Source organism: Gymnogyps californianus, chromosome 4, assembly GCF_018139145.2.
Source record: "Gymnogyps californianus isolate 813 chromosome 4, ASM1813914v2, whole genome shotgun sequence".
Classification (NCBI taxonomy): Eukaryota; Metazoa; Chordata; class Aves; order Accipitriformes; family Cathartidae; genus Gymnogyps; species Gymnogyps californianus.
In genome coordinates this window covers 12,486,487-12,513,531 of record NC_059474.1, presented here as the reverse complement: position 1 = coordinate 12,513,531, position 27,045 = coordinate 12,486,487, and the positions used below count along the sequence as shown (strand labels likewise).

The 27,045-nt window shown below is 38.6% G+C and overlaps 2 protein-coding genes across 2 annotated transcripts in view; one reads left to right on the top strand and one right to left on the bottom strand.

Moving 5' to 3' along the window:
* SORCS2 (sortilin related VPS10 domain containing receptor 2) overlaps positions 1 to 10,181 on the top strand; it is a 388,331-nt gene extending 378,150 nt beyond the window's left edge. The window contains exons 27-29 of the mRNA XM_050895504.1: positions 7,429 to 7,574; positions 9,739 to 9,818; positions 10,158 to 10,181. Coding sequence (XP_050751461.1) covers positions 7,429 to 7,574; positions 9,739 to 9,818; positions 10,158 to 10,181 — 250 coding nt within the window. The remainder of the gene's footprint in view (positions 1 to 7,428; positions 7,575 to 9,738; positions 9,819 to 10,157) is intronic.
* Positions 10,182 to 19,170: 8,989 nt separating this feature from the next.
* The window catches only part of AFAP1 (actin filament associated protein 1), a 129,659-nt gene continuing 121,784 nt past the window's right edge, over positions 19,171 to 27,045 (bottom strand). The window contains exon 17 of the mRNA XM_050895449.1: positions 19,171 to 19,211. Coding sequence (XP_050751406.1) covers positions 19,194 to 19,211 — 18 coding nt within the window. The 3' untranslated portion in view covers positions 19,171 to 19,193. The remainder of the gene's footprint in view (positions 19,212 to 27,045) is intronic.

The window sequence follows — 27,045 nt, the reverse complement described above, 5'->3', positions numbered from 1 at the left end:
CAATTTGATCTTCAAAGAATATTTAGCGCCTAATCAGTGCTACATTTGAAAAATCACTTTTCCCCCGTGTGTTCCCTGTGAACTCCTCTCCCACCCAAATCATTAATCCTTTAAAAAAAGTCTTTCCTGTGTTTATAAAGATGGATGGTGAATTGCTGGATCCCCATGGAGTACTTACTTGTGTGTATAGTACATTTAAAGTCAGTACAGTGAGTATGTAAGTTTACAAACTTGTCCATAGGGACTGAGCTATGAAACTGACTGTCCTTTATAGATATAAAGGTTGCAAGTTGTAATGCACAAAGGCAGCTTGTCAATATTATATGCCTATATATTAAAAATTAATTTGCTGAAAGAATGCCATAGGCAACAAAAACTGATCAATTTTAGGAGATAATTTCAGCAGAATAAGACTTACTGGGCACTATGGTAACTCAGACAACACATGCAAATATAAATATGAATTATTTCCACATAGAAATTACAGACATGTATCAGGTGTTGAAATGTTAATACTGTCCAGAATTTTTATGTATGATTCACAAAATTAAGGAGGAGATGGAAGACATTTGGTGGTGCTTTTCTTTCATTTATGTAAGTTGATAGTCAGATACTCCCTTCAGAAAGGGTTAAAACTCCTTTTTTCCCCACGTCAGAGAAATATGTATTAATCTTAGTTTTATCACTACACTAATTGGGTCTACAGGACTTGCAGTTGGCATTGGGGCACAGGCAAAGCAGGTGGACTGCAAAAGATTGCATGGACATGCCTCGGACTATTCTCTCTCTCTTTCTTTCTCTTCGCCGGCCCAAAGGACAGTGCTTTACTTAAGGTTGTTTGATACCTGGAAAGATGCAAGATGGAAAGACTGGCTTGCAGATAAGATGGTGACTGGATTGGCAGGGAGGTTACGCCTTCATACGTTAGAGCATTTCATCCATTTGCAACGAGCAGAGACACTGTTCAGGACTTGTGATGAAAAGTAAAGAAAAAATAGCAGACTTCTGTGTAGATCATAGTACAGCTTCGATAGAAAATGGAGAAACCTGCCCAAACTGCCCAATGGTTCCTGAGTGCCGAGGCCCCTTGTCCCCAAGCAGGGTCACCTGCCCTCCCTGCCCGGATTATTTCTGAAGTTCATGTCGTAAGAACTCGGGTCTTAATTTACACTAATTTTTGTCAGGCAGAATTGCGAGATGAAGGACGTTGTTGACAAGACATCAGGGACTAATCTAATACCTCTTCTTTATGAATCTTTCAGGGAAATCAGGACAGCTATGACGAAACTTGCTGCTCCTGTTTAATTTCTCGTTTTCTGAAAACTGCGATACCCAGCGCTAAAAATTGGTGCCCCTTGCAAGAAGTAACTCTCACAAAATTAGTTTAGGGGAGAGCAGTAATCTAAAAATAACAATTCTGCATAAGATTCTGTGTCAGATGCCTCATATGCAGAAAACAAAGAGAGTATTTTATCTAATTAAGGGGGGGGGGGGTAGGGGAAAAACAGAGGCATATTCATATAGAAGTAGTGGGATTTTGGCTGATTGGTTATACGCATAGTAAAAACCAACGCCATCTCATCATTCCTAAAAGGAATGCCCATTAAAAAGAAAAGATTAAAATTGTATAATTTCCCACTACTCTAATCAAAACTAAAATTCTAGGGTCTGCTGGATAATCAGAGTTGTCATGGTTGTCTAGCTAATGATTAGGTGACTGTAGGTTACATTGGTTCTGATATACCCTAATCCCAAGTACTTAAACACTGACTAGAAAGACTGCTGCCCTCTGTTCTTATATGCAGTAAAATTGCAAGCATTTATCATTTTGTGTGTCGTTCCCCCCCCCCACTTCATCTGATGGCCTGTTTGTGCGTCCAGCCACTTCTCGCCAGGAACATGTGCTTGAAAAACTGGTGCTGGAGTCCCCGGGGCTCGTGGAGCAACTCCTGGCAATCCCGAGAGCGGTTTGTTGCTTTACACAAAAAACCATAAAAGCCAAACAGTCTTAGGACATGCAGAGTTTTGATCCTTTGTGATCAGAGTAAGTCAGCAACTCAGATTAGGGCTATTTTTACCAGTAAATGCAAAATACATTTTAAATGATAAATGCTGATGTTTTTAAAAACTAATTCTAGTCATATCCCACAAATGAACAAAGATTGGTTTAGATAGTTTGGGGGGGAAATTTTCAGCATGGCAGCAAGGAGCGAGAGGTAATACCCCAGCTGCTAAATCTGACTGTGGCTGTGGCACAAGAGGCAGTGCAGACAACGAACACGGATGGCAGGCAAGCCAAGAATAATTTGCCTTTACTTTCTGAGTATGGAAATTACCCATCTGATGCCTCAAGCAAACAATCTGTTACAATACTCACTAGTATGCTTCAGTTGTTTAAGCATCCAGGTAAAATGGACTACAGCTACTTGTTTTGACCAGAACAATATGAAGCAGCTGGAAAATATTTTTGAGAAATCAGGTCTATTTTTTAATGCAGATCTGGGATCTGCATATATTTTTTCTATACCATACCATCTTTGCTAAATTTGGTTCAGTTAAAACACACTTCTTCCATTCCCTTTGAAACAATGTTTATATTTTTTGTGGGTTTCAAGTTGCCATCCAGAAAAGATTTCTTCATCCTTTCAGAGCAAGCTTCTATGGTGTGGGGTCCTGGGCAACAGTATAGAGAAGGCAAATAGCACTGTCTACACTAGGCAAAGTGGAGGAAAGGAAAATTATATTTTAGCCACATCAAAGCTGCCATGTAATCATCATGTTACTAGTGGAAGATCTGAAATCATCCTTTTCTTATTTTATGCTTCTGTATAACAACAGGATATTAGAGTAGCCAAACCAGAGCAAAGAGTTGGCTTTTCTGCTTAGGTATTTTACCTGGTTAATAGTAGCAAATTCGATTCTCTAAAAGAGTATGTAAATCTTCATCTTTTAATTTGTATGCAAACTACTGCCAGTGTACTTAAAGCTGTAGACATTGTATTGACAAGTCGCCGTGAATCTACTTCAGCCAAATTTATACCATTTAATGTGCATTCCTTTTTTCTCCACTACTATCTAGTGCCACTTTTGGTAAATGAACCCCCTCCTGGGTCATTTCCACAATCTGGGGCAGAACTGTGTTATCTTTCTGCCTCATTGACTTACTATCTCATTTTCAGTCTCTGAAGAAAAGCTATCTTTTTTCCCCACCTTGCTTATACTACTTTTATGTTCCATGAGAGCAAGTTTAGTCCCAATCCATGCCATTTAGTTATAAAAAAACAGGCACTAATTTAATGATCCGTAATATTTCATAAAAACTTCCTAAGAAATCAAAGTAATAGCATGTAGAAAAGATTTCTGAAATGAAAGAGGCTAGTAAATCAGGAGTGCCTTAAAGCACAAAGAAGTCAGTCATCTGAACATTAATCCAAACATAATAAAGCCAACACCACAATAAAGTATTCTCTTTAATGGATTATTATTGTTGTTAGTTTTATTTAAGTTCCAAGAGAATGCTACATTATTCCATATCCTTTGCCATGTGAATATGTTCCTATTTTTTTAGACTAAACAGAATCTTAATCAAGCCTCTGGAAAATGAGTGAAGTTGCATGAAGGCCAATGAATATTGGCTCCACAAGGAAAGAATTGAAAGCCAAATAAACTAGAGAGTTTAAATGAGTGGGAATCAATATCTCATCCCCCTCCTGCTGTTCCTTGCTGCTGAACATTTTTAAGTACAAACAGTTTTGAGTGTGAACTCATTAGAATTTGTGAATATAGGGAGGAAAAAAAATACTTTCTGGAATATCTTCTGAAAGGTGTGGGACATGGAGAGCTTGGTGAAAGCCATGTGCTGTGGTGTTCTTAGTAGTTCTGTGCAGAATTAAGTCTCCAGTTCACATTTTTATGGTCCTCAAAGCAGGCATGAATATTTCTTCTTCTTCATGATTGAAATAAAATGCTACAGAGAAAACAAAAGGAACTAAAAATGTAAACGATAGAGTGCTGCTCAGGAGAGGTAATTGTCTCCAGTGATGGATGTGAAGCACATGCATTTTGCAGCTGAAGAGTAAACCCCCAAAAGAAACTATTGCATAATCTTTTTCTCTGTTCTTATAAATGTGCTTTCAATTTTCATATTGCTGATATAAATCTCTTGGGTCAAATTTAATGTCTTGTCATGTTTTCACAGTAGTCTTTTATGTAGACCCAAGCATTTCAGCTCTGCCTACTTCAAACGGTTACATTGGACTCAACATAAATTGCTTCCTTAAGAAGAGCAAAGCACATCAGGGTACACAAGAGTTTCTCTCTGTATAGTTAGGGGGTAGCAGCTTCCTTCCTACATGTTAGAGCAGTGAGGAGTGACTGGAAAATAGCCAGAATCAGGCCCATCTTTAGCAAGGATTCAGTATCCACATCCTGTTTCATCCCCCAGTGTAGTTGTCCCTTATAAACAGAACATCTGGCAAGTGTTAAAAATGCCTCTTGAAGAGGCTTGGACTATCATTTTCTTCAGTCTGGTTGAGTCTCTTCCTTGTAAAAATGAACCAATATGAAACACGTAGAGATCTCTATAATGTATGAAAGGTCAAATGCCGACAGTGTATGCCTTCACAAGACCTGTAATATTCTCCTTCCTCGCATCCATACTCCGTGTTACAATCTAAGATGCTTTTCTCTGTAAGCGTGAGGAGCAAAGTAAAGTATGGAAGAGTCACTGAGTACCTCAACTTTATACCTTCCACAAAGGATCTGTGCTTAGCAGCATTGGGCTCATGAGGTTTAGGTTAGTGAGAAATACCAGCTTACACCTTTTCTCCTTTTATCCGTAACCCATAAAGAAGTGCTCTTAACAACAATACATTTAATGGTTATTTGTGAACTTGAGAGGTTTCTTCATTCAGGAACCCCTTAATATGTTTAATAGCATGTGTTGTGATTGTGGTGATCTCTAACTAGTAAGTCTTACCAGAGATGTGAGTTGAAGCCTCAGGATTTACACCAAAGGACACAACTTGTTGACCTGGTTTCAGACAGGTCCTTCAGCTTGGGCAGACAACAGTTAGACTAGCAGCTCTGCTCTCTTTATTTAACTGCAAAGGTCTGATGTGCCATATGGGTTTGAGATGGATAACATTTTTATTATGTCAAAAATATTTTGATAATGCCATTGACGCTTCTACAATCTGTCAGAAATACAGTTTTGAGAAGGTCCCCTAATTATTGCAGAAACATATGTGCTAATTCTGCAGATGTGTTGCAAAGACATTCTTCTGGGTTTTGTTTCCCTTAGGCATTTGGCGGTGGACTGAAAGTGAGCAATTTGACAGGTTTGATGCAGGTCTGATTGAGAGGGATATTGTTTTCCACATGTTTCATTACCAGGCACATTAAAAACAGTCTGGAGTTACTGGCCCTAGAGAAAAAAATAAAAATTAATTACCTAATGTATCTGTTTTGGTAATGAGGAATGTCCTTCCCCCTTTCAACATGGCTTTTTTCATCCAGTTAATGGGAGGAGAGTGATACAGGGCTTGGCTTTATGTGTGTGTTTGTGTTGGAGGAGCCCTTGGACCTGTCGAAGTGGTCATAATAGCACAGCGTTGTGCTGTCAAACCTTCTTTCCATCCTTGTCCTTTGCATTTGGTTAGTCCTGTGCTTTATTTACACCATGCTCACTGAGATACAGAAAAGAGCAAGAGCAATCAGATTTTTTTCTTTGTGCTGCTTATAAATAATGGCATAAAATACCTGATTTCTGTATATATATAATTTTGTGTGTGTGTATACACATACCTATACAGATGTGTGTGTGTACATATATAGGTATGTAGGATGCAATTCATCTCTTGGATAGTTGAAGTTAAAGGGAGGAGATCCTCTTCAGTCATCTTTCATTGTTTAGCAATTTTTATTTATTCTAATTACTTTGATGCAATGGAAGGTGCTGTTCAAAATAGTTTGCTGGAGTAACTTTTATCTCAAACTGAGATGGTGCCAACCTGGTAAAGAACCTTTCTTCTGAAATGACATTTAAGGACAGGTCATCTTCAAAAGCCTAGAGAAAACAGAGCAACCTGTGTATTTATCCAGCTTTCAAACTGCTGCCAGAATATGGAGCAGAAGATGGTCATTTTTAGAGAGATGCCTAAAAATTAGTGTCACTTTTTGTATCTTCTCACTGTCTAAAGGAGCTCAGCAGAAACTGCAGCTTAACATCAGCAGTTCAACCCGTTTTCTCTTTTCTTCTCATTGTCTGCCCATTGCAATAATCTGTGTTTAAGCACAGACTTTGACAGCCATGATCTGCTGTCATGCTGATCAAGCTGTCAAGCTGCTTCTTGCAGTGTAGGAAACAGAGCTCACAACCTGCCACTCCCTGATCAGAAGTGCCTGGTGCTTAGGAAAGGATGTCCTTATGTGCCCAGGCAGATTGCAGGTGAGTGCAGCTACAGCAAAGGGTATGGCTCTCGAGAAATGTTTAAACCGTACATTCTGTTGCAAAATTAGAAGTCCCTGATTATTCCCTTTGATTTTACAAAGTCTAATTTTTAAATTAATCTAGTTAAGAACTCTTTATCAATACTAAGTCTTAAGCCTCCCAGTCCCAGCCATGGTGCTAATTGTTCATTAGAGCTGATAGAGCCATTTAATAACATGCTTTTTGTTTTTCTAGATTCAGATCAAAATGAATGAATTAAATGCTGCCTGCTATAGATAGTTTTGTCTAATTCAGCAGTTCCCAGTATTCCTGGGCCAAGCTTTACACTCTGTCTCCTTCAGTGCTGCCTGCTTAACTTCACCACCCTCCCCTGTCTTCTCATTTGCCCTTATGGATGCCTGTTTACCTCCTTACTCCTTACCCCTTGGTCCTGGCCTCCTGGTTCTTCACTCTCTACTCCCTTTCCATTCCCTGTCTCCTGGATTTCTCCTGCTGCTTTCTCCTCAACCCTGATGGAGTATGAGAGTGCTATTTGATGCAATCACCCTTCAGTGTCAGCCCACCTCACCAGGGAGATGTGATGATGATTGTGACCCAGCTTAATGTTTGTGAAGACACCTGGAACCAGGAATGAATGCCTGTTGGGCCTTTTTATTGCTTGAGTTCTTAAAATAGTTTTTCTGTGTTTTTAGTAATTTTTTTTTCAGTATTGTTCATTGTCTGTCAATCTTAGTCAGAAATTGATGCTTAATTATTACGTTGGTATGAACGTCGTGATAAGGCAGTTACATAAAACTGTGACTGAGAATAAGGAGTTGATAAGTTTAGGTTGCGAACACAAAATTAAGGAAGGGTGGGGTTGGTGCTGTTTTGTGATTCTGGAACGACTTTGCTCTGCTGGAGCTCTGCTCTGATGCCAGCATGTGCGTGACACAAAGGAACTCTATCACAAGACTTTTTCTCCTTGTCCAATTTAGGAAACTGCCAGGCAGAAATGTCTATGCCCAGATGCACAACGAAAAAGAGCAGGAGATGACAAGCCCTGTTAATCATAGTGAGGACACTCAGAACATCATCCAGGGTGAGGAGTTTATTGATGATGATCTGGACTCTCAAACACTAGGTAACGCAAGAGGTAACTTCATTTTTAGTTTATACATTTTCATAAGTAATTGATTTTTAATTGATGTTTGTTTTAATTTTAGCTTTTTTTCATTTTCTGCTCAGTCTCAGGAAGAAGCAAATAGCACACCACTAACAAAGGATTATCTCAGTTATCTTCTTTTGGCTTGTTTGTGATACAGGCTAATGTATGGATGACACGCTATATAGAGCATGAGTACAGAGATAGTACAGTTTAATGTCAGGAGACTTACTTGGACAATTTTAGAGAGAAATTATATTTGGTAGAACAGGATGTAATAGGTAACAGTTGAATTAACTCAGTAATCCCCTGAATTAGTGGAAAATTGAGTTTAGGTCAGAAGGATTTGTAAAGTCAATGTTTCCATGATTTCAGATGGAATATATCTAGATCCATTGCTATATTTGCCATCATATTCCAGTGGCATTTAAAGTTTTTGTGATTAGAAACATTAAATTTATTCCTGTTTAAAAAGTATCATAAGTATTCCCTAATTTAGCTGGTAGCTTTCTAGTATTCATGGGGTGGTCATAAGGAACCCATGAGGAAAATTTCTGTGAATATCTCTCAGTGCAAGTTATTTCAGTGTCAGGTGGAAGTGTACATTCTGGCACCCTGTGGTTATTTTTAATGTAACATGGAGTGCTGATCTATAAAGTTCATTTCTTGTAAAATTTACCATTGTGTTCAGACTGCTTTCAGGTCACAGTCTGAAAAGTGTAGGACAATGGAAAAAGCTCCCCAGTTCCATTTCTACTCATTTTGTGAAAATAAATCAGATAACCCAAAGCCTTTGGGATTTGTAGCAGGCAACTGTAATGTCTTCATGAACCCACGGAAGAAGATGTGTTTTAGCTGCACCAGAGGTAGTCTGGGGAAGGACAGAACTTTGGCAGAGGAGAGATTTCTTTATCTTGGGTTTCACCTTTATGGGTTGTTGTCAATGTCTTTATTTTCATTTGCTGAACTGTGTGCCGCTTCTAGGTTCTTGGAGGTGTTAGCTTTGAGCACAAGGGAAGAATCCAGCCTCCTGCTTTGCTTTGTGTATTTCTGTCTTTTCTTTGACAACCTTTGTGTATGAGTATTACTGTGTTTTCATTCAGATTTTGCAAGACGACCTTGATTGCACTCCTGACTTTACTGGAGTTAGTTCCAAAAACAACCCTAGAAAAACACAGTGTATGTTAAAATTGTTTGATCAACTCATCTCCTGGGTCTTTAGAGGAGAAGGCTGAATGCTAACAAAGTCCTTGCAGACATGCCTATTAAAGTGGAGCATTCAAACACCTCTAGTAATGTACAAAAGCATAACTTCTTTTAATGGTAGAAAGTCCCTTATGGCCTATTTATATAAGGCACCTTGGGATGCTGGAATAAAGAAATGCTACCCTGATTTGTAACGCATTCAGAAATAATCTCTACTTGCCCTGCACTCCTTACTCAGAGAAAAAAAAATTCTTCTATCAGGGCAGAGCATTATTAGGGTTAAAGAGTACAAGATCATGATGTTTTGATGTGAAACGTAAGACAGTTAGCAAATGCAGATCTCAAGGTGATTTGTGCTTCTGCCAGGTTGTCAACACAAGCAGCATTTCCAGTGGAGCATAAAGAGTTCATTTCTGTGGATCATAATCGTCCGTATTTGTCAGCTACTGTACAGCTTTTAGACACAAGACTTTATTTAAGACATAAAACTATACTTCTGCTCGCTGTACTGTTTTGTTACTTGCAGTACTTTCCACTAGCTCCGGTATTGCTCAGTACTGCCAAGAAAATATTCCTGTTAATGATACTCGTCTATTTTATCTAGCTAGAGTATGAAACATTATAATCCCTGCTTTATATTAAGTTCTGTTTTACGACATTATTTGCAGAAGGTTCCTATGCTATGGAGATCCCTTCTAGTTCTGGTGAGCTTTCTCCCTCCCTGTTGGGAGATGTCAGTAGCAGCCTCCGCTCCATGCACAGCAGGGAGTTACAGGCCTGGGTTTCTGTTTGTTCTCTCTCTTCTCATAACTTTTGAATTTCCACAGTACAGTATTTCCAGACTCACCCATCCACTTTTTTTGTTTTCTATATATTTTATGTTGCCTACTTTATCGCAACCCCCACCTTGGGACTCCTCAACACCATTACCTTGCAGTGACTCCTTCTGGGAGAAGTGGCAACTTGAACAGCTACAGAGTTCCCTTATTGCTGATGCCGGTCAGTGTCCAGTCCCAGGTCAGTGGCATGTTGAATGGATGCCTCAGGTTCCATTCTCCTCCCTCACCTGCACCCCTCGAGACAACTACACCTTTTTAAGCCGCAAAGGGAACCAACTTATGCTGTCACTGGGATAGAAACCCTAGGAATTCAGCACAAATCCACCACCATGAGCAAAAGCTTTGCGCGAAAGTATGCTGTAGGTACATGGAGCTGTTGCACCAACCTTCACCTGACCTGTTGTTTGATAAAGCCACTCTCTTTATGCGATTGACTTCTCCCTGCAATAAAAGGGGGATTTATTGTGTAGTGCCTGAAATACCCTAATGCTGGCCTTTTGTTTCTATATTTTCGTAGGCAATCACTCAGGCGTGGTTTTGAGCATCAACTCCAGAGAGATGCACAGTTACCTGGTTAGCTGATATTTACAGCTGAACACAAAAACCGAAAGACTCTTCTCTGTATCGTTTTATTTTTCCCTGGTGATGTCACAAAATTGCAAATATGGCTGTAAATGCTGGTGGAGAGGAGGTTTCTTATCAGTCCTGTGGAACAAAGCGTCCATCATCAGTTACCAAGGGAGAAGGATAATACATCCTGTGTTCACTCTATGGCCTGGGAACTCGTTACGATTGAAACTCAAACTATGGTAGCAAATTTGTAGCCCTAGGCACCTTCAACGCCACCTTACTTCCTTTCTGTATATGCTCTAGTTCTTTATGTTTATTTTTAGAAGGATTGACTGTAACTTTTTAATTATATTTTTAATTGAGGTATTCAGCGGAAGGCTGGGACTCTTCAGCCCAAAAAGGTGATTTTTACACAAGCGACTAGACCAGAACAGATGGTTGGTTGGTCACAATGACATTTTTTTAGGAGGCCAAGTGTTTCTGTACTGCGAGAAGACTGAGCAAGGAGACAAATGCACTTCTAGTCGATACAAGCTCTTAACTTAAACATGTGTGAGACAATCTAATGAATTTAGGCTTAGGCCCTTCTGTGGAGTAAAGGAAGTAAAGTGTTAATTAAGATATCTCATAATATAGGTTAATGGTCTTGTGAGTGCAGCAAACCATCAGCACCAGTATCTCCCCCAATCCCACCCCGTGTGAAAGATAAACACCAGCTTGATGCTATTTCCAGACCAGGTGCCTTCACTTGCAGACAGTCATTTCAGTTGCTCTCTTCTTGTCTCCTGAGCGAGCACCTCTAGGACGATGGCAGCTGCCGGATGAGTTATCCTGTAAAACCCCACGCTGGTGGCCTGTCTCTTTTTAAATTTCCAGAGAGTGTAAATACCTCTTTTAAGTCACTTTCTTTGTATGGTTATTTTTTTAAAACTTCCTATTAGGGCAGAGGCGCCGGGTAGGTCAGAGCTGTCCTCCAGGCAGGACTGGGTAGCGCACCGCCATCTGCTTCCCACCCGCATCCTTCTGTGGGATTTTCCCTGGCTGTTTGCCCTTGCAGGCAGGAGTGGGTAAACTCTGACCTGACCTTTTCTTCTCGGGTTGGTTTGACAATCCAGAGGGCCATGGGAAGGATGGGCTGTGATTTAGGGGTTCGTATTTCCTTCCCATCACCACAGGGTGTCACTCAGTCCCTAGCACCACTGGCCCCTGTTTCTGCAGGGAAGGCGGTGGGGCTTCTGAAGGAGCTGCCTGCAGAAAGGCTTGTGAGTCAGGTCAGAGTTTCCTAATCTCCATTTTGTGGGTTGGGTCAGAGTTTCCTAGTCCCGACCTCTGCATACCTAGGGAACGGCGGTGTGGTGAATCCACACCCTGCTGGTCTTTTCCCTGTGGTTTATGGAGCCGTATAGGAAACGGACTGTGGTGTGATGAGTTTAAACATCTGGCATCCTATGTGTCACAGCTGCCTGGGATTAGGATGCTTCTCTCAGAAACCTATATAATCTCTTCACTTTTTGCCTTCGATAGAGAATAAATAGCTCTTTATTCACTGAATGTCATACTGATGCTAGTGGCAAGCTCGCACACCACCTTGCTTAAGGAGGATATAGATAGCTAACTACATCTTTCTGAATAAACAAACAGAAAATAATGAATGCTGGTAAGACAGAAAAGAACTGTCTTAAAATTATCGTATGCATTGGAGTCATTCTTCCATGTAGCTGTGGATATCCTAGAGCATATTGTCATCAAATGCATGGACTGGATGTAATAATTCAGTGTAGTACTGTAGGCTCTTACAAACCCCACAGGATGTATGTGTAAAGCACAAGAAAATCTAGATTATAAATTTACTGTAGGGAACTAGGTGGAAAAGTTTAAGTGAAGATTCTGAAAAGCGCTTGCAAACTGCTCAGGAAAACAATTTCAAAAATTGTTCTAAAATTTCTGCCTTTGTAGTTATAGAGTGCCATGCAAACTGATTTACGGAGAAGCAATGCTCTAGCTGACTGTTGTATGCCAGCCTGTGTAGAAATCCAAGGTGTTACATGTATCTGAGTCAGGGTTTCTTGAAGAGAAATATAAATACAAAATGTGCTGTGCATTGGAAACTCTCAGGATCGTTGCACCAGAGGTCCTTCCGTTCTCACCAGCTCTTTATGCTTTTTCTAGTGGAAATGAGCTGGAACAGAGAATAAAATAGTATTGCAAACAGCTTACTTGTTCCTGTGAAATAAATCTGAAGTGGGTTATTTGTGTAGGGCCGGTGAGTAGCAGATTAGCCTCATGGACAAGGAATGGGATGGAAGTTCTAGCTTGGGGTTGTTCTCCCACGGTTCATCTGATTGGCAAAGGACACTTGGAACTAGGTCACACATCTAATTTATGCTTTAACAGCTACTTTTATACATTTAATACAGGATGATTTGTGTCTCTGATAACAGGAGTCTTTTGGAACACCGTAGAATATTTAACCGCTTGGTACCCTAATTAACACTTAGCACAATATAGTGCCTGCAATAATGTTTTTCGATGCTTATTAATTTGATTCATGCAGCCCTCATGTGAGGTTGGTTTGTCATGTCTTAAAAACACTGTTTTCTAAAGAGTTGTCAGTATTGCCGTAACTGTATTAATAATACCCAGCAGATAATAAAGGCAGCCTTTGATTCCCTGGCAAGAATAACTTTAAAATGAATTATTTTAAAACTGAGAAAATACCGTTACCATTTTCCCATTCATGGTGTCTTGGTTTATCTTTAAATGAAACGTCTCACTAGTGCTAGGTTTCGAACCTCTTGAACTACGTCCATGACATCTTAGCATTTTATCCTTTATATGCAACTAAAATCCTGATACATGCATATACAGAAACACAGAGTTGTTTCTATGCACAAACACTAGTCACACATGCATGCACACACACGTGCAGTATTTGTACATATTCCAGTTAAATTTGTTAGTGAGGAAGGGTAATTTGATGGCTAAGAAACAGAAGATGGCTGTCAGGTACCTGGATTCCGTATCCAGACTTTGGGCAAGTTACTTAACCTATATGTGCCTCAGTTTCCCCACCTGTAAAATGGGGCTGATAGTAATTACCTACCTCACAGGGGTATTGTGAGGCTAAATTAATCACTGTTTGTTCATGATCTTCAGAGTGAAAGAATTTTGTGAGCATAAATTATTAATAAGTTTCACTTTCTTTGTTTTACTTGTGATTATCGCTGTTATTAAAGGTAGTCTACTGAAACCAGACACAATTATGTATAAATGTAAAAAATGCATAATCTGAAAAAGGTACATCACTGTTAAAAAAAAAAAGTAATTTTGGAACATATTGTTACGTGGTAGCATTGCAACATTGGCTGTGATTTTGCCGTTACATGCTAGTACCTTAAACTTACTTTTCTGCAGTGTTATTTGGTCAAAAGCCTTATAATAATGGGTACAGTGATACTTATCAACATTGATACTGAACTATACTGAAACCAACAAAACTGGCAGTGTATTGGTCTCATTTACATCTTTTGGCCTTCTTAAACTCTGATGTATTTGCAATTTCAAAAACACCCTGTACTTTTCAGAGTGCTCCAAGCAGTACTGATTTGAAGCATTCTAACAGAGCCATCAAGATTTACAGCTGGTATCTTTGCTTTCCCTTTTGACATTGAATGTTTTTTATGGCTTTGGAGCAGTCCATACACATAAAGTGCTCACAAATGCTCAGAAGACATTTAGGGAAAATCCACACATAGTGTAAATTAATTTCTTAAAAATAAAAGCAATATAAACCAATGTATGTTTGAAGAAGGTGGTGGAAATGGCTGTGAAGAAATAGAAAGTACCAGCCTGAGGCAAGGTGTTGTTATCTCCAGTTCACATCCAATTTCCTTGAACTCTTTTAGGATATTCTCATTGAATTATATCCTTCTTGATGAGTTTTCTGCTTTCAATCACCAGTGTAAAGAGGAGTAAAGTGTTTATTCATATAAAGTAGACGATTTGTTAAATTACTGTCCCCTGGACAGACAGAGACAAATCAGCACTTTGCCATTAGTAGTTCCTAGTGCAAAGCAGATTTCGTCTGACATGATTATGATGGTTAGCTGTGTTTCAGGTCCAAGGAGACATCCCTTTAGTGGGAATACTCTACTACTGTATGCTGTCTCTTTAATAGAGGTCAGTAGAATGGAACTGCAGTGGTTTCCATCCTCCTTACACAAATACATGCTCAAAGAAATGTGGGGATATTTTAATTATTTTTAAGAAATTAAATACATACATTTGTTTGCAGTAACTTTTTGATGATGAACCAGCGGTTCTGATAAGCTTTGAATTTCTAGTGTTATTTCAAGTCAAATACAATGTTACTAAGTAGAATCGATGACAATTTTAGTTGTAGATTTTTCCTATGCTTCCTATAAAACAATGTTTTGTAATTTTTCATTAATGAAACTTTGAGGGGAAAAGAGAGACTAAAATTTTCATTTCATTGCACAATCCCTGACAGTTGGAGTTGTTATTGTATATTGATACCGCTGTATTCTTTCCATCTTCATTTTTATTTCAGAGTTTTAGATGAACGTTAAGTGCACATTTCTCTCAAAATATTGGCTTTCCACAAGGAAGAAATTTATAAGCATTTACCTTTATAAATATTGATTTTTGAGATGCAAAATTTTGTTGTGTCTTCTAAGTCCATCGAAAAAGCTGCTTCCTGGCTCATTGTCTCTGTTCTAGTCCCACTTGCACATTGCTTCTACAACTTTCTTTATGAGATTGGCATATAGCCTAATCTTACTAGTCTGAAAAAGTCTTTCTAAAACTTCCATTAGAATAGCATTTAATTGCGTAGAAGTATTTACAGGATCTGCTCAGACCATTTTCCTAATGTTAAGTCTGTGTTTTCATGTTCCTTATTTCCTTTCAGTATTTCAGTATTAGCCCTCCCAATGGCACTCAAATGCATGTTTATTCCTGTCATGGATATGTATGTAATGTTTTTCACTTGTTTTCAGACTATAATCATCAAAGTGACAAATTTTGAAATAACTCAGACCCCCAGTTAGCTTTTGCAATTAAAAGCCTAACCCCGCAATCTTTGGGAAATGTCAAGCTGTGCACTCTTAATTTTTTAATCTTCTTTCCTAAGTCAGCCCTTCCACCCAATTGATCACCTCGGCCGCTTTTCCTCCAATTCTTTTTGTAACCTCAAGCTGGAGGGAGTGCAGAAGGGTTTCTCAATGTCGAGATGGACTAGAACAGCTCATTTCCCAAATCTGAATGGGAATGGTGTGTGGACAAAGTTTTTATTTTTCCTTTCTTTTCAAGTGTGTTGCATAGAGCAGAAAGGATTATACATACCATCAGGTAAATAAGGACCTGTAATGGTACTTCAGAATGGTGTGAAGACTAAAGAATGCATTCCTTTTAGAAATTTCTTTTTTTTTTTTCCCTGAAATTGATACATCCAGCAAGTTAGTTTCATGATTTTTAATGTGAGATCTCATTTCTTTAAGTCTTCAGTCCTGGCCTTTTTCCTTCTGTTAAATGGAGTAGCAAATTACTTAAAATATGAATTGTGAAGCCATGTATGACTGAATGAAGGACTTTCCTTCTTTTAATCTCTTTTTTTTTTCCTTATGTGAAGCTTGTCAGAATTGCTATTTTCAGCTAGTTTATGTGCTGGTAGCTGAGATGATCTTCTGGAAGACAGTATCTAAGACAAAAAATACTGGAAGGCTTAGAAATACATACTCTGAAGTGCAACGATATAGCTATGTGAGCAAAATCCTTATCAAAGGGCTGTTACAGTTTGTATTAAAATACCTTTTTAAATTGTATCTCTAAAAATACATGTTCTTAATTGCATGCTCTTTGTCTCTCTCTCCTTCCAGATTGATTTTCTTTTAGGAGTGACATTTACTAGCCCTGAAAAAAGTGGATTCTTTCCCTTACACAAGTAATTCTGTTTAAAATTATTTCCTTGCAACACTTGAAAGCATTACACAAACTTGAGCTTTATTGATCGGACTTGATTTCTAAGTTTCTGTAGAATTTGCATCTTTACACTGATTTGTGGCAATAGAGTGGACATAAAGCCCTGCTGGGCAGCAATAATACATGCAGCAGTACATGGCGCTACTTAAATAATATACCTTTATTGCACATACTTTTAATGGTAAAATGAGTATATTAATCACCAGGACGGCCAGGCATTCCAAATAATTTTCTTAGCATGTCTTATATTTCTATGTTATTTGTTGCTAATTTTAGCTAGCTTTTCATACTTATATTTAGTTCTTACTGACAGTGTCTGCTCTTGCAGATCAAAGGGCAAGATCAAAGGGCTTATTCTTGTTTAAAAAAAGTATTAATTCACACTGTTTGCTTACTAATTAAAACAGTTTAAAAAGGAAATCTTTCTGAAATGGTGAAAGAGATTCTTTTTAATGAGAACAGCTCATATAGGAAAGCAGCAGACTTGTATCCACATGGTTTTTGAGACATTCTTGTTATGGGTTATGAATAGGCAGGACTATGCAGAAGGAGAAGTGTACACCCCAAACATCAGTAACATGCACATAGGCAGTTTACAAATGATAAAACTAATCGAAAGGAGAATATTTTAATACACCACTTATATGTCCCAGATTCACAGAAGGGCATTTAAATGGTTAAGATCACAAAATATCATCACAAACACAGGAAGATGCCCAATTCACTGGCTCCATTTGCTTGCAAATACACTCCTCTCTTTGGGGTTAATCTTTTGAGATGCTGAACTCTTCAGAGAAGTGACCTGCATTGTTTAATGCTTCCAACTTTTTGCTGAGTAATTGGTAACACTTCATAGAAAAAATTGTCTGGATTTCCATTCTCTTCTGTTTCTTCTTTCTTCCCCCCTCCTTTTTTTGTCCTTTTGTTCTTTTTGATTATTGCTGCTGTTTGTTGCTCTGCCTTGCCTGCCTCCTCCTCCTGATGACAGTTCTCTACAGTCGACTTTTTTTTCTTCCTAGCTTTTTGTTTTGCTTTATGTTCTGTTTCTATCTGTGTTTTTATTTGGATATGCACCCTACTGTATCGAGAGTGATAACAAAAAGAATCACGATCTCTTCCCCATCCCTGTCTCTCCTCTGAGCTCTACTGTATTATCCGGGTTGATGTAGTTCCCCTGTGCTTTGTCTCACTGCAGTCCATCCTTCCTGTTTCTTTCGCACTTTTGGTTCTTTTAATCCTTTCACTTTTAATTTTGGCTCTCATTTTCTCTAAATCTTTCTGGAACTCTTCCCTTTTGCCTTTCCAGGACTTCTCTCAGCTGCTTGCCCCAGAGAGCACATACTTCTAGTCTGAGATGTGGATGAGTGTTGTATTCCCTGGAAGAATAAATAATTAGCATTTTCCTCTCTCATCCATGCATATATTGACCTTGCTGTTGGTCTGTAGTGGAAAATATATGTTTAATTGACAGACAGCTATACCCATGATCTCCCAAATACGTCCTTCTGCCTCATTTTGGGTTATTGGGATGAAACTCGGTCTTTGCATGAGCTTCCTGGAGCACAGCAAGGGCTGGCTTGCTTTGTCAGCCTTTCAATCTGGCAGGTACAGAATTGCAGCAAGATTAGGCAGAGACACCTTGCCAGACCGTTGGGCTGCATTTGTATTTCAATATGGGAAGTCCTGAGGCCCAAGGTAGTACATAGCTTTTTAGATAAATTGTTACAACCTCAGGCTGAAGGTTGGTGAGATAAAGAGGGTCCGTTGCTAATAGAGCTGAAGGTGAGGTAAAGAGGGTCCATTGCTAATAGAGGAGCAGGACCAGGGATCATTCCTCTTGGGAGCAATTTGACCTGTCAGGTTTGTGGAATGGGTCTGTATGAAACCTTTCGTAGAGGCAGAGGCAAATAGCTTGCTTTCAAGTTCCATAAAATACAAGTTGAAGCAAAGTCACCAGATAGGTTTCACACAATCTTCTTGTTGGAGGAGCTTGGAGAAGTTGATGGGAATAAGATAACTGAAAAGCTCAGCGGTATCTTTGAAGGGTAGAGGCTGTGTTAGAGAGAGAGTGTATGTGAGAGATGCAGGAGGGATGGGAGCACGAGACTAAACAGGACAAGGAAAAGCAGGGAGAAAGTCAGTGTTACCAGTGTGTATGATTTTGCCACGGGTTGTTTTGTTTTGCTTTACTTAAGCCTTGGAGCTTACTTTAATTTGTAATGGCAACTATTTTCAGTTTTGTTGGTTTTGTTTGTTGTTCAGGAATTTTAAACCATGAGTCTAAATTGATGCAGCACCAGGAGCATGTGAAATTATCAGCACTTCTACCTATAATTTAAGAGGGATCTGACTCACAGCAACATCCCACTTGAGGTGCATGGAAAAGAGGTTGCTTCCCAGGAGCCAGGATGCATGTATATGCGCTCCAGAGGTAGCTCCAATGTAGGTTTACTTCTGAGATGATTATAGGGCATTTGCTAATGGTGTTCCTCCTTAGCACAGCACTGAGCTAGGAGGCAAGGGAGAAGAATTATTTTATAGGGTCTGTGTCTTGGATTTATACTGCTTAAATGTAATTTGCTAGAATCCCTCTATGAGCTGTAATTTTATAATGTTTAGAGAGGATGAATGGAGTTGGTATAGTATTCCTGAGGGTAAACACCAGCCACTGGAGTTTACCGAACATGTGACTAGAAATTTTAATTGTAGGAACAGAGAGTTCCTCCATTTCATATACACACCAGGCATTTGAGTACAGCTCCTTTTTTTATTTGTCACTGACAAGCTATGATTTATTTCCTCATGGGTGTAAGTCATGGCCTGCACTTGCTGCAGTGCAGAAGGCTCTGGAGGGAAAGTGTAATCAAATGGAGAAGTATACTTGAATTCTCCCCTCTTGATCCCAGTCTCTTCTGAGTTGCTTTTCTCTGATTGTGATTCTGCCAGTAAGCTGGGTTGATGTCAAAAGGGGATCAACTCATTTTTATCCTCTGCTGTGTGGCTGAGAAAAAAATACAAGAAAAAATTTGCAGAGGAATAGCAGATTGGAAGAGGTGGGGAACTTGATCAGCTGGCGGGGCGCTTTGGGAAGCTTCCACTTTTGTGCTTTACTTACCGCTTATTTTTACAAATATGTACAGCTACTGTGATTTACCTTTCCATTAACCATAGATATGTTTCTTTGCAAAAGGAGAGGTGGTTCTAAAGAATATCACACTAGTACATCGCAAATGAGGTTTTAGGAGACATCAACTATCGCCCTTCCTCACCTAAATGAAATTATCATAGTATCATTGCTCTGTATTTATGAAGCTGCACTATGAATATCAATTCACCCTGGATTAAATATTGGAGGAAGATTTGGAGAGATAATGAGAGTTGGAATGGGAAAATTTTCCATTTTAAGAGTAAAGGATGAATACTGGCATATTTACAGTGCATCTGTGGCTGTTTCAGCGCAGGTGGGTCCAAAATCTCTCATTCCAGACTCGGACAGATAAATCATACAGATTTTGCTGGCATTACCCATGTAAACAAAAGGAGAAAAAAATGGTACTTAAACCAAGCCCAAATCATATTTTTTGGCTAATTAGAGCTACAGCTCTTAGTAAAGACATGAAAGTCAATAAAATAAAAACTAGACTTGACATCCTTCTTGTGAAGATTCACAAACCATTTCTCGCTTCCCTGTTGTTCATGTGGAGCATTATTTATTTGGCATTGCAGGGCCAAATTCTACCCTAATTTATGACCATGCAGTTCCGCGGACTTTGTCAGTTCAGCTTTGTGTTACGGAAGAAAGGTGCTCACCCACGGTGAATTTGAAATGCAGCTGCAGGCTAAAATCAGTCGTCATCTTGCTGCATCTGTACTCGCACAGGTGACCAGCTGATTTTCACCTGTAATTCTTATTCCCATGGTTAGCACGAGAGTACTTCGGATAGATGAAAGCTAATTACAACCAAGGTAGAACTTAGTTTTTTAACTACTTGCAACTGCTTTTCCAGAATATGATCAGCAAATGCTTAACACTGTGTTGCTACCGCATTTCTGACAAAGGGGCCCTTCCAATCCGTGTAAAGACTCTTAGCGGTCATCAGTATGCTATAGTCCATACCTTTAACATACACGACTACACAGTCCTCTCCTTCTGCCTTTGCACATTCTAGTATTTGTGAAAACAGTACATGCCTTTTCCTAATTTTGTTTCAGGAGACCTTGGCTTTGAGCAGGTTTCTTTGTATACTGTATCAGGGCTCAAGGGAAGAATGAAATTAATCCATAACTGGTGCATTGTCATAAATGGGGAAAAGTGTTATTTGTATATTTTTGTAAATATGTAACATTTAATGGAAGTTTTGTAGTGACGTGCTGTTTTTGAGAAAAAAAAAACAAATATATGTTTGAATATGCTTCATGTAACACTTAACTGTGATTCAATTGCACAATTAATAGCTTAATCAAAAGTCTTGTGCAATATGTAGTGCACACACATAACCAAGTATCTGTTAGTGATCCACAACCAAGTTTTTGGCAACTTTTAACGATGGTGATGAACCGTGCAGTACAGATTATCACGGTCTCTTTCAGCTTCCAAACATGTAGCAGGCAAACTACTGTATACGTACCTGTGTACTCCACTGCATCCAAAGGTATGCATTTGTCCTGAGAACCTGCACTACAGGTTTTTCTTTAATAAAATTTAGTTCTAAACTATTGGTTGCTTTGTCTTTCTTGCGAAGCATTTAATGGGGTTTGTGGAGAGAAGATGGTTTAACCAGTCCCCAGAGTTTGTGTGTGTGTTTTGATTTGTCAGTAATTAGCAGCAAACTACTCAGCTTCATCAGCAATGAACTCAAAGGCTGCAGCGAAGCTTCATCCTCCTCCACTTTAGCCACTCTACTTCATCCTCCTACACTGCAGCTCAAGTCCACTTTTCCCTTTTTCCCTAGCAGTGGAGCTGCTGCAGTATAATTGGTGGAGGGTGACACTCTGTGGCGAGACTGAAGCCATGCAACTGCAGTTGAAGAAAAATAAATGTTCTAGAACTCCACTGAATCAAAGGCTGAATATTTCTGTCTAGCTGAAGAATTAAAGAATTCAGCAGGTTTCAACCTTGATCTCCCTGTAACAGAGAGCCACAAACAGAACGAAGCGGTGTGTGTTCTTCTGCCCTCCCCATGTCTTTATTCCAATCTCTTCCATTTTCATTGGCTCCACAGACTACTTGCTCCTTATTCTTTTTTCTTTATTAACTGCATTGTCTTTCCTTTATCCCACTCTCTTCCTGAAGAGTTGTCTGTGCTGTATGGAAGCTGCATCCTCCTTGCAAAATTGAGGGGTCTGCAAATCAAAACTTGTCCTTAAGCTGGCTGCATGCAAGGATCGGGTCCTGGCTCTCAAAATGCTCTCTGTTACTGATCCTGGCAAGTGCTCTCTATCTTTGTGAAGGTTACTGAATTTCTAAAGTCAGAACGTGCCGTGCATCCCTGCAATTTGGACATTCTTCCCTGCTTCAGAGTTTTGAGGTGAGCTGCTACTGGCTTTGTTCAGATTTAGGGTTGGAATGCAGTTTATGGTTTGCTGACAGGTGGGTGCTGCTGTGCAGCTTGGTACAGCAGCTTGGTACAGCAGCTTGGTACAGCAGCTTGGCCTTCCCAGGGAAAGCCTCATGCTGGTAGAAGAAAAACTTGACAGTTCTAACGCCCACACCAGGGAAGAGCAGAGACGTTGCTAAGTGTTGTGGTTGTGGATGTGCAATGATGTGAAGTCTTATTAAACCTCATACTGGGACAAAGCAGCAACGTAAACTATTATCTACCAATTTTTTTAATTAGCCATAGAAATCTTGTAGACTACTACTACTATTTATTCATCGAGTGGGGATATTTTGAGGATGAGAAGATGGGCAATTAGAAGGAAAAATTTTCAGAATAAAAGTTTAAGCTTAATTTTCTCAGTCTGCCCTAGTTCAGCTCTCATAGTCCCTGGTGAAAGACTTAGCAGCCAGAGGAAGCCCGCGGTATGGGCTATATGATCCTACCCTGTGGCACATCATGCTAAATGTGAGGCTGGGTTCAGAAATGAAGCTTGAGGCTTTCCCTACTTGTGTAACTTAGCTAGAAAACATTGATGGTTGTCATTTTAGGTTCTCTAATCCTATATTGTGGCTAGCTGAGACTTTAAACTGCAATTTATCACTAAAAAGCAGCCTGTTGAACCTCAAATGACTACGTTTCATTTTCCAAATTTAGTGCTCTGATATAAATAAAAGCAAAACAAAAAGAAACCCTAAAGTCTCTTATTTTTAATGATGTTCCAATAGTTCTTTCCGAGGAAAGCTCCTGAGTTGGAAGGCCAGGAGTGTGAACAGGCACGCACAAGCTGTTCCCGTACATGAGACACCAAATGAAACTTTCTAATACTTAACCTGAAGGGCTACTTTACTTCAGAAACCAATTTCCATGGACAAAAGAATAAGATAATCACTTCTGTTTCCTTTGCTGTCCTCATCAAAGCCATATTAATTGCTATGCAATTTTGAAGCCTAACTGGTTTCAACATCATCATAAATCAGGCCTCTCTAATAAGACTTCTGAGTCATAAACACCAGCCAATATTTTTTCCTGTTTTCCATTAAGACACTGATTTCTTTTCCATTTTTTCTTTTTGCGATTTATGCCTTGAAAGATGCTTTTTTTTTCATATGAATCCAGCTGCTGTGGTGAAAATGTTACTGTAGTCTGACCCTCACGATTTTCAGAAGCTGAAGCAAAATGCTACAAATGCTGCTCAGTGTATTTTTAGTGTGATAAAAGGATCTGTTCTCACCATTACAGCATCACACCAAAAGCTGACCTCCGAAAAAATAAGAAGCAGCAGTACATACTAAAAAAACAGGTTAAAAAAGTAGTAATTCCAAGGAATAATTCAGTGACAGCAATTATCACTCCATTTAAAAATTAATAATGAAACCAGGAATGAATCTTTTCACTTAAGTTCAACTCAGGACTACTTTGGTTTCTACAAAATCCAATAGGAAAATTATTTCCTTGTCATCAGGAGAGATTATTGAAGAGGAATATCCTTGATGTATTTTAATTATTTCAGTTAATCTAATGTATTGTGAAGGAATGATACTGCATTGTCTTGATCTTGACAGATGCTTGCTTTAAAAATCAAATTGAAAGGAACGTGATACATTATTTTATAGGAGCGAATGCTTTTGTAACTGCTGGTGAGAAAAATTAAATAGTCTTCTATGAAAGAAACCAGCTTCATTTATCAATAGCAATATGGCAGAGGAACGGGGGGAAGCACACAAGTTTACTTACCCAGTATGCGCTTCCAGCCTCCATCCACCCTGGAGCTGGACCTTTCTGCTTCGGAGCTGGTAGCTTTGTGTTTGATAGCCTTAAGTAATTCTTTTCTGCCATTAATTTTGTTTATTGTTTATAAGCTTTTAGCATTGTAAAATTTTGTGGCAACAAGTTCTGTAGCTGAATTGGGCAGTGAGTGAAAGTACCTCTGTGTAGTTGTTTTGAACCTGCCCCGTTAATTTTGATACCCTCAGAGTTTGTACCATTAGTGACAGGGAATTTCATTCCCCGTTCTGCTGCTGATTTTTATAACCTTTTAACATATTCCCTTCCCTCCTCAAGATTTTTTTTCACACTGAAAAGACCTTATCTTTGTTTTCCCCTTGAATTTCATTGCAGTATCAATAATATTTTTCCTTGTATGGAGAGGTTGCTATGCTTTTGGATTTCTTTCTTGCCCTTGTACCATCGCCCATATGAGTTTATCTATTTATGACACCCAGTGCCCAGACTTTGGATAATGTTCTATAGGTCCTAAAGCAGATGATGGAGGTATCAGAGTTGCTATGATGTGGGTGGTTTTCTTTTTTTACCCGTTTGTGTAAGTTGTGCAAGTCAGATAGGGTCTAGAGCTATTATTTGCTGCATTTTAGACCACGGGATATTTGCCAGGGGTTTTTTGTTGTGTTTTTGGCAGTTTGGGTTTTTTTTTTTCCTAATTATTGTTACTATGCAGTACATGGACCTAACTGTTAAAACTCCATGATCATCTTGGGTGTAGTGCTATTTTGGCAATTATAATTGTCTAGATCGGTTTTTTTGGAGTTTTTTTTCTTCTATTCTTACCACAGGCAGCTCTTTCTATATTTCTCTACATTGAATTTCTTCTGACTTTTTAATCACTGGTGAAGTTGTGAATTGTATTTCTGTAAATCTTTGTAGTTGGCTTCTAGTGTTACTATCCTGAATATGTTAGTAACAGCAAATTTTTCACTTCCCCCCCATTATTTCTGAATATTTTGATATGCACAAGGCTCAGACCCCAGCCCTGTGGAATCCCAAGGCTGACTGGAAAGGCCAAGGCCACTGGAAATAGAGAATTTATGCCCTATTTTTTTGTTTACCAACCAGTTATTGATCCTGTTGGGCCTTGTCCTTTTCTCCAGTAGCTACTTAAACCTCTTTAGTGACGGACTTTGTCAAAAGTGTGTTGAAGAAATCCAAGCAGAATATGTTCTTTTCCTGGCTGCTCACGAACAGCTTCATAGACCTCTTAGCACTTCATGAGCAATAACACCCCAGTATAAAACCTGCATTGACTCTACCCCAGTACAGTGATTTCTCAGTCTGTTCACTAATTCTTCACTTCTTTATTACAGAATCTGTCAATGTGCCCAGTACAGCTGCAAAAGTCTGTGTTTCCCAATTTTTTCCCTCTCCATTTGAAAATGGTGTCACATTTGCCATCGTTCATTCTCTAGCCAGGAGCCCTTCTTTATAAAGCCCTGTGCTTAAGCACTGTAATGAGGGGTCTGATGATGCTCGACTTATGCACAAATTAAAAAAAATACTAAAAAAAGAATAAATTAACATTAAAGCACTGCAATGCTTACAGTGTGGGTGCCCATCTACAGGAATAAACCGCAATGGAGTAAGCTAGGTGTTGGTGGGGTCTTTCATACCGAATGCCTTTGGGATGCAACTGGGTAGACGAAATATTAAATGTAGCTTATAGAAAAACACTAAGATCCTCTTTAAGGCTTTTTTAGGCCATGAGCCTGAGTAACTTAAAGCATTAATTTTCTAATTTTTGCATATATACTATTATACTATAATAATAGTATATATTATATAGTACAGCTACTCTAAATATATATTTTTATACATAACATATGTTTATACAACTTGTCCTATATATCTTTTCTACAGACATTCTTTCTTTCTCTAGAGATACTAATAATTTGTTTTGCTTTTGAAGGCTTTTTAATTGACAAAAGGCAGTGAAGGGATATAAGCTTTCATTAAGCAGACAAAAAGCTGTGTCTACTTGAGAGACAATTCTTATTAGTTATACCACCATGACATGTTTTACAAATGCTGACCACCTTTTTCTCCTGAGGTCAAGGAGGCTGTGAGTACAGAAAGGAAACCAATTAGACTACTTTATAATACTGCTTCCCTGAATTTGGTAAAATGAAAAGTATTTTCTACTTAAGCGTGACATTTGGTAATAATTTTAGTGTAATGGGAACAAGAGCTAAATCTAAGAAAAGTGACAAGGAGTAATTATGGCTTATCACTTTTCAATCATCTCATCTGTCAGTCATCTATAAGGAATTGCTATATTCATCATTAAGTAGCCTGATAATTAGCTCAGTTTGATTTTGATCCACTTTAATTTCTTAAGGGTAATTTTTAATGTTTCACATTTTACATTATTTATTAATGGGGTTGACATCTAAGCAAACTGATACAGTAACACTAGAGAAGTGGTTAACTTCTACTATGAGCTCTAAATACATTGAACTTCCATTTTCCGTTGCCAGGCGAGCCCTTACATAGACTGCATTCAAGTTGCAGAAGGTCATCGCACAGTTAAATGGGGACAGAACTGATACCAAAAAAATCCTAATTATAACTTGTCCAAGCATTTTTCAACTGACTGGCACGGGAGAATGGTACTTGGCTGAGGATGACTATTGCGGGTGTTCTGCTAAGGTGCCACCTACTTCTTATTATACCGACAAATACCAAGAAACAACAATGCGAATACTTCTTTTTTTGACAGGTAACTTTATTAATAATGGTCTTGGATCTGTCACACCTACCAGGTGCCAGTCTTTTTTCACACTCTGCAAGACTTTCTGAAGAATAAACTAGAAAGGCATAAAGTTAGTTGAAGCTACTAAGACACACATTTGAAGGTGGGTCTATTTTGGACATTTTTTTTTTTTTTTTAAACAGAAGTTTCCATGAATGTGTGTCAAAAAACTTAAATATATTGAGAAATACAGTAGAAAGACTATATTTACAGTCAATTATAATGGGCACTGCCAACATATCCAATAACAAAAATAAAACAAAAACTTTTTTCATGTTTCTTCCATGCTTTTTTCACAGAGATTTTTTTTAAATATGATTTTGTTTTTTAAAAAATACAATAAGGAAATAATTACATTCTTAATATGAGAACATTATCTTACAACATACAGCCCGGGCCAATTAATTTGAAAGTGTCTTTAACAAAAATTGATACTAAATTAAGTATTCTCCATTTGAAAAATCAAATTGCCACAATCATCTCATTAAAAAAAACACCTTTGATCCCCCAAAGTTATGATCTTTTTTTTTAAAAAAAAGCATCACCCATAAAAAAAACAATAAAAAAAAGCACCTGGTACAGTAACAGGAGTTTGTTGAGGAAGCACAAGTGTAACATTTTCTTAAAAGACATAGAAATGGTTTAAAATACAAGAGTTTTCCTTTAAAACAAAAGTCATGCTGCTCTATTGCTGA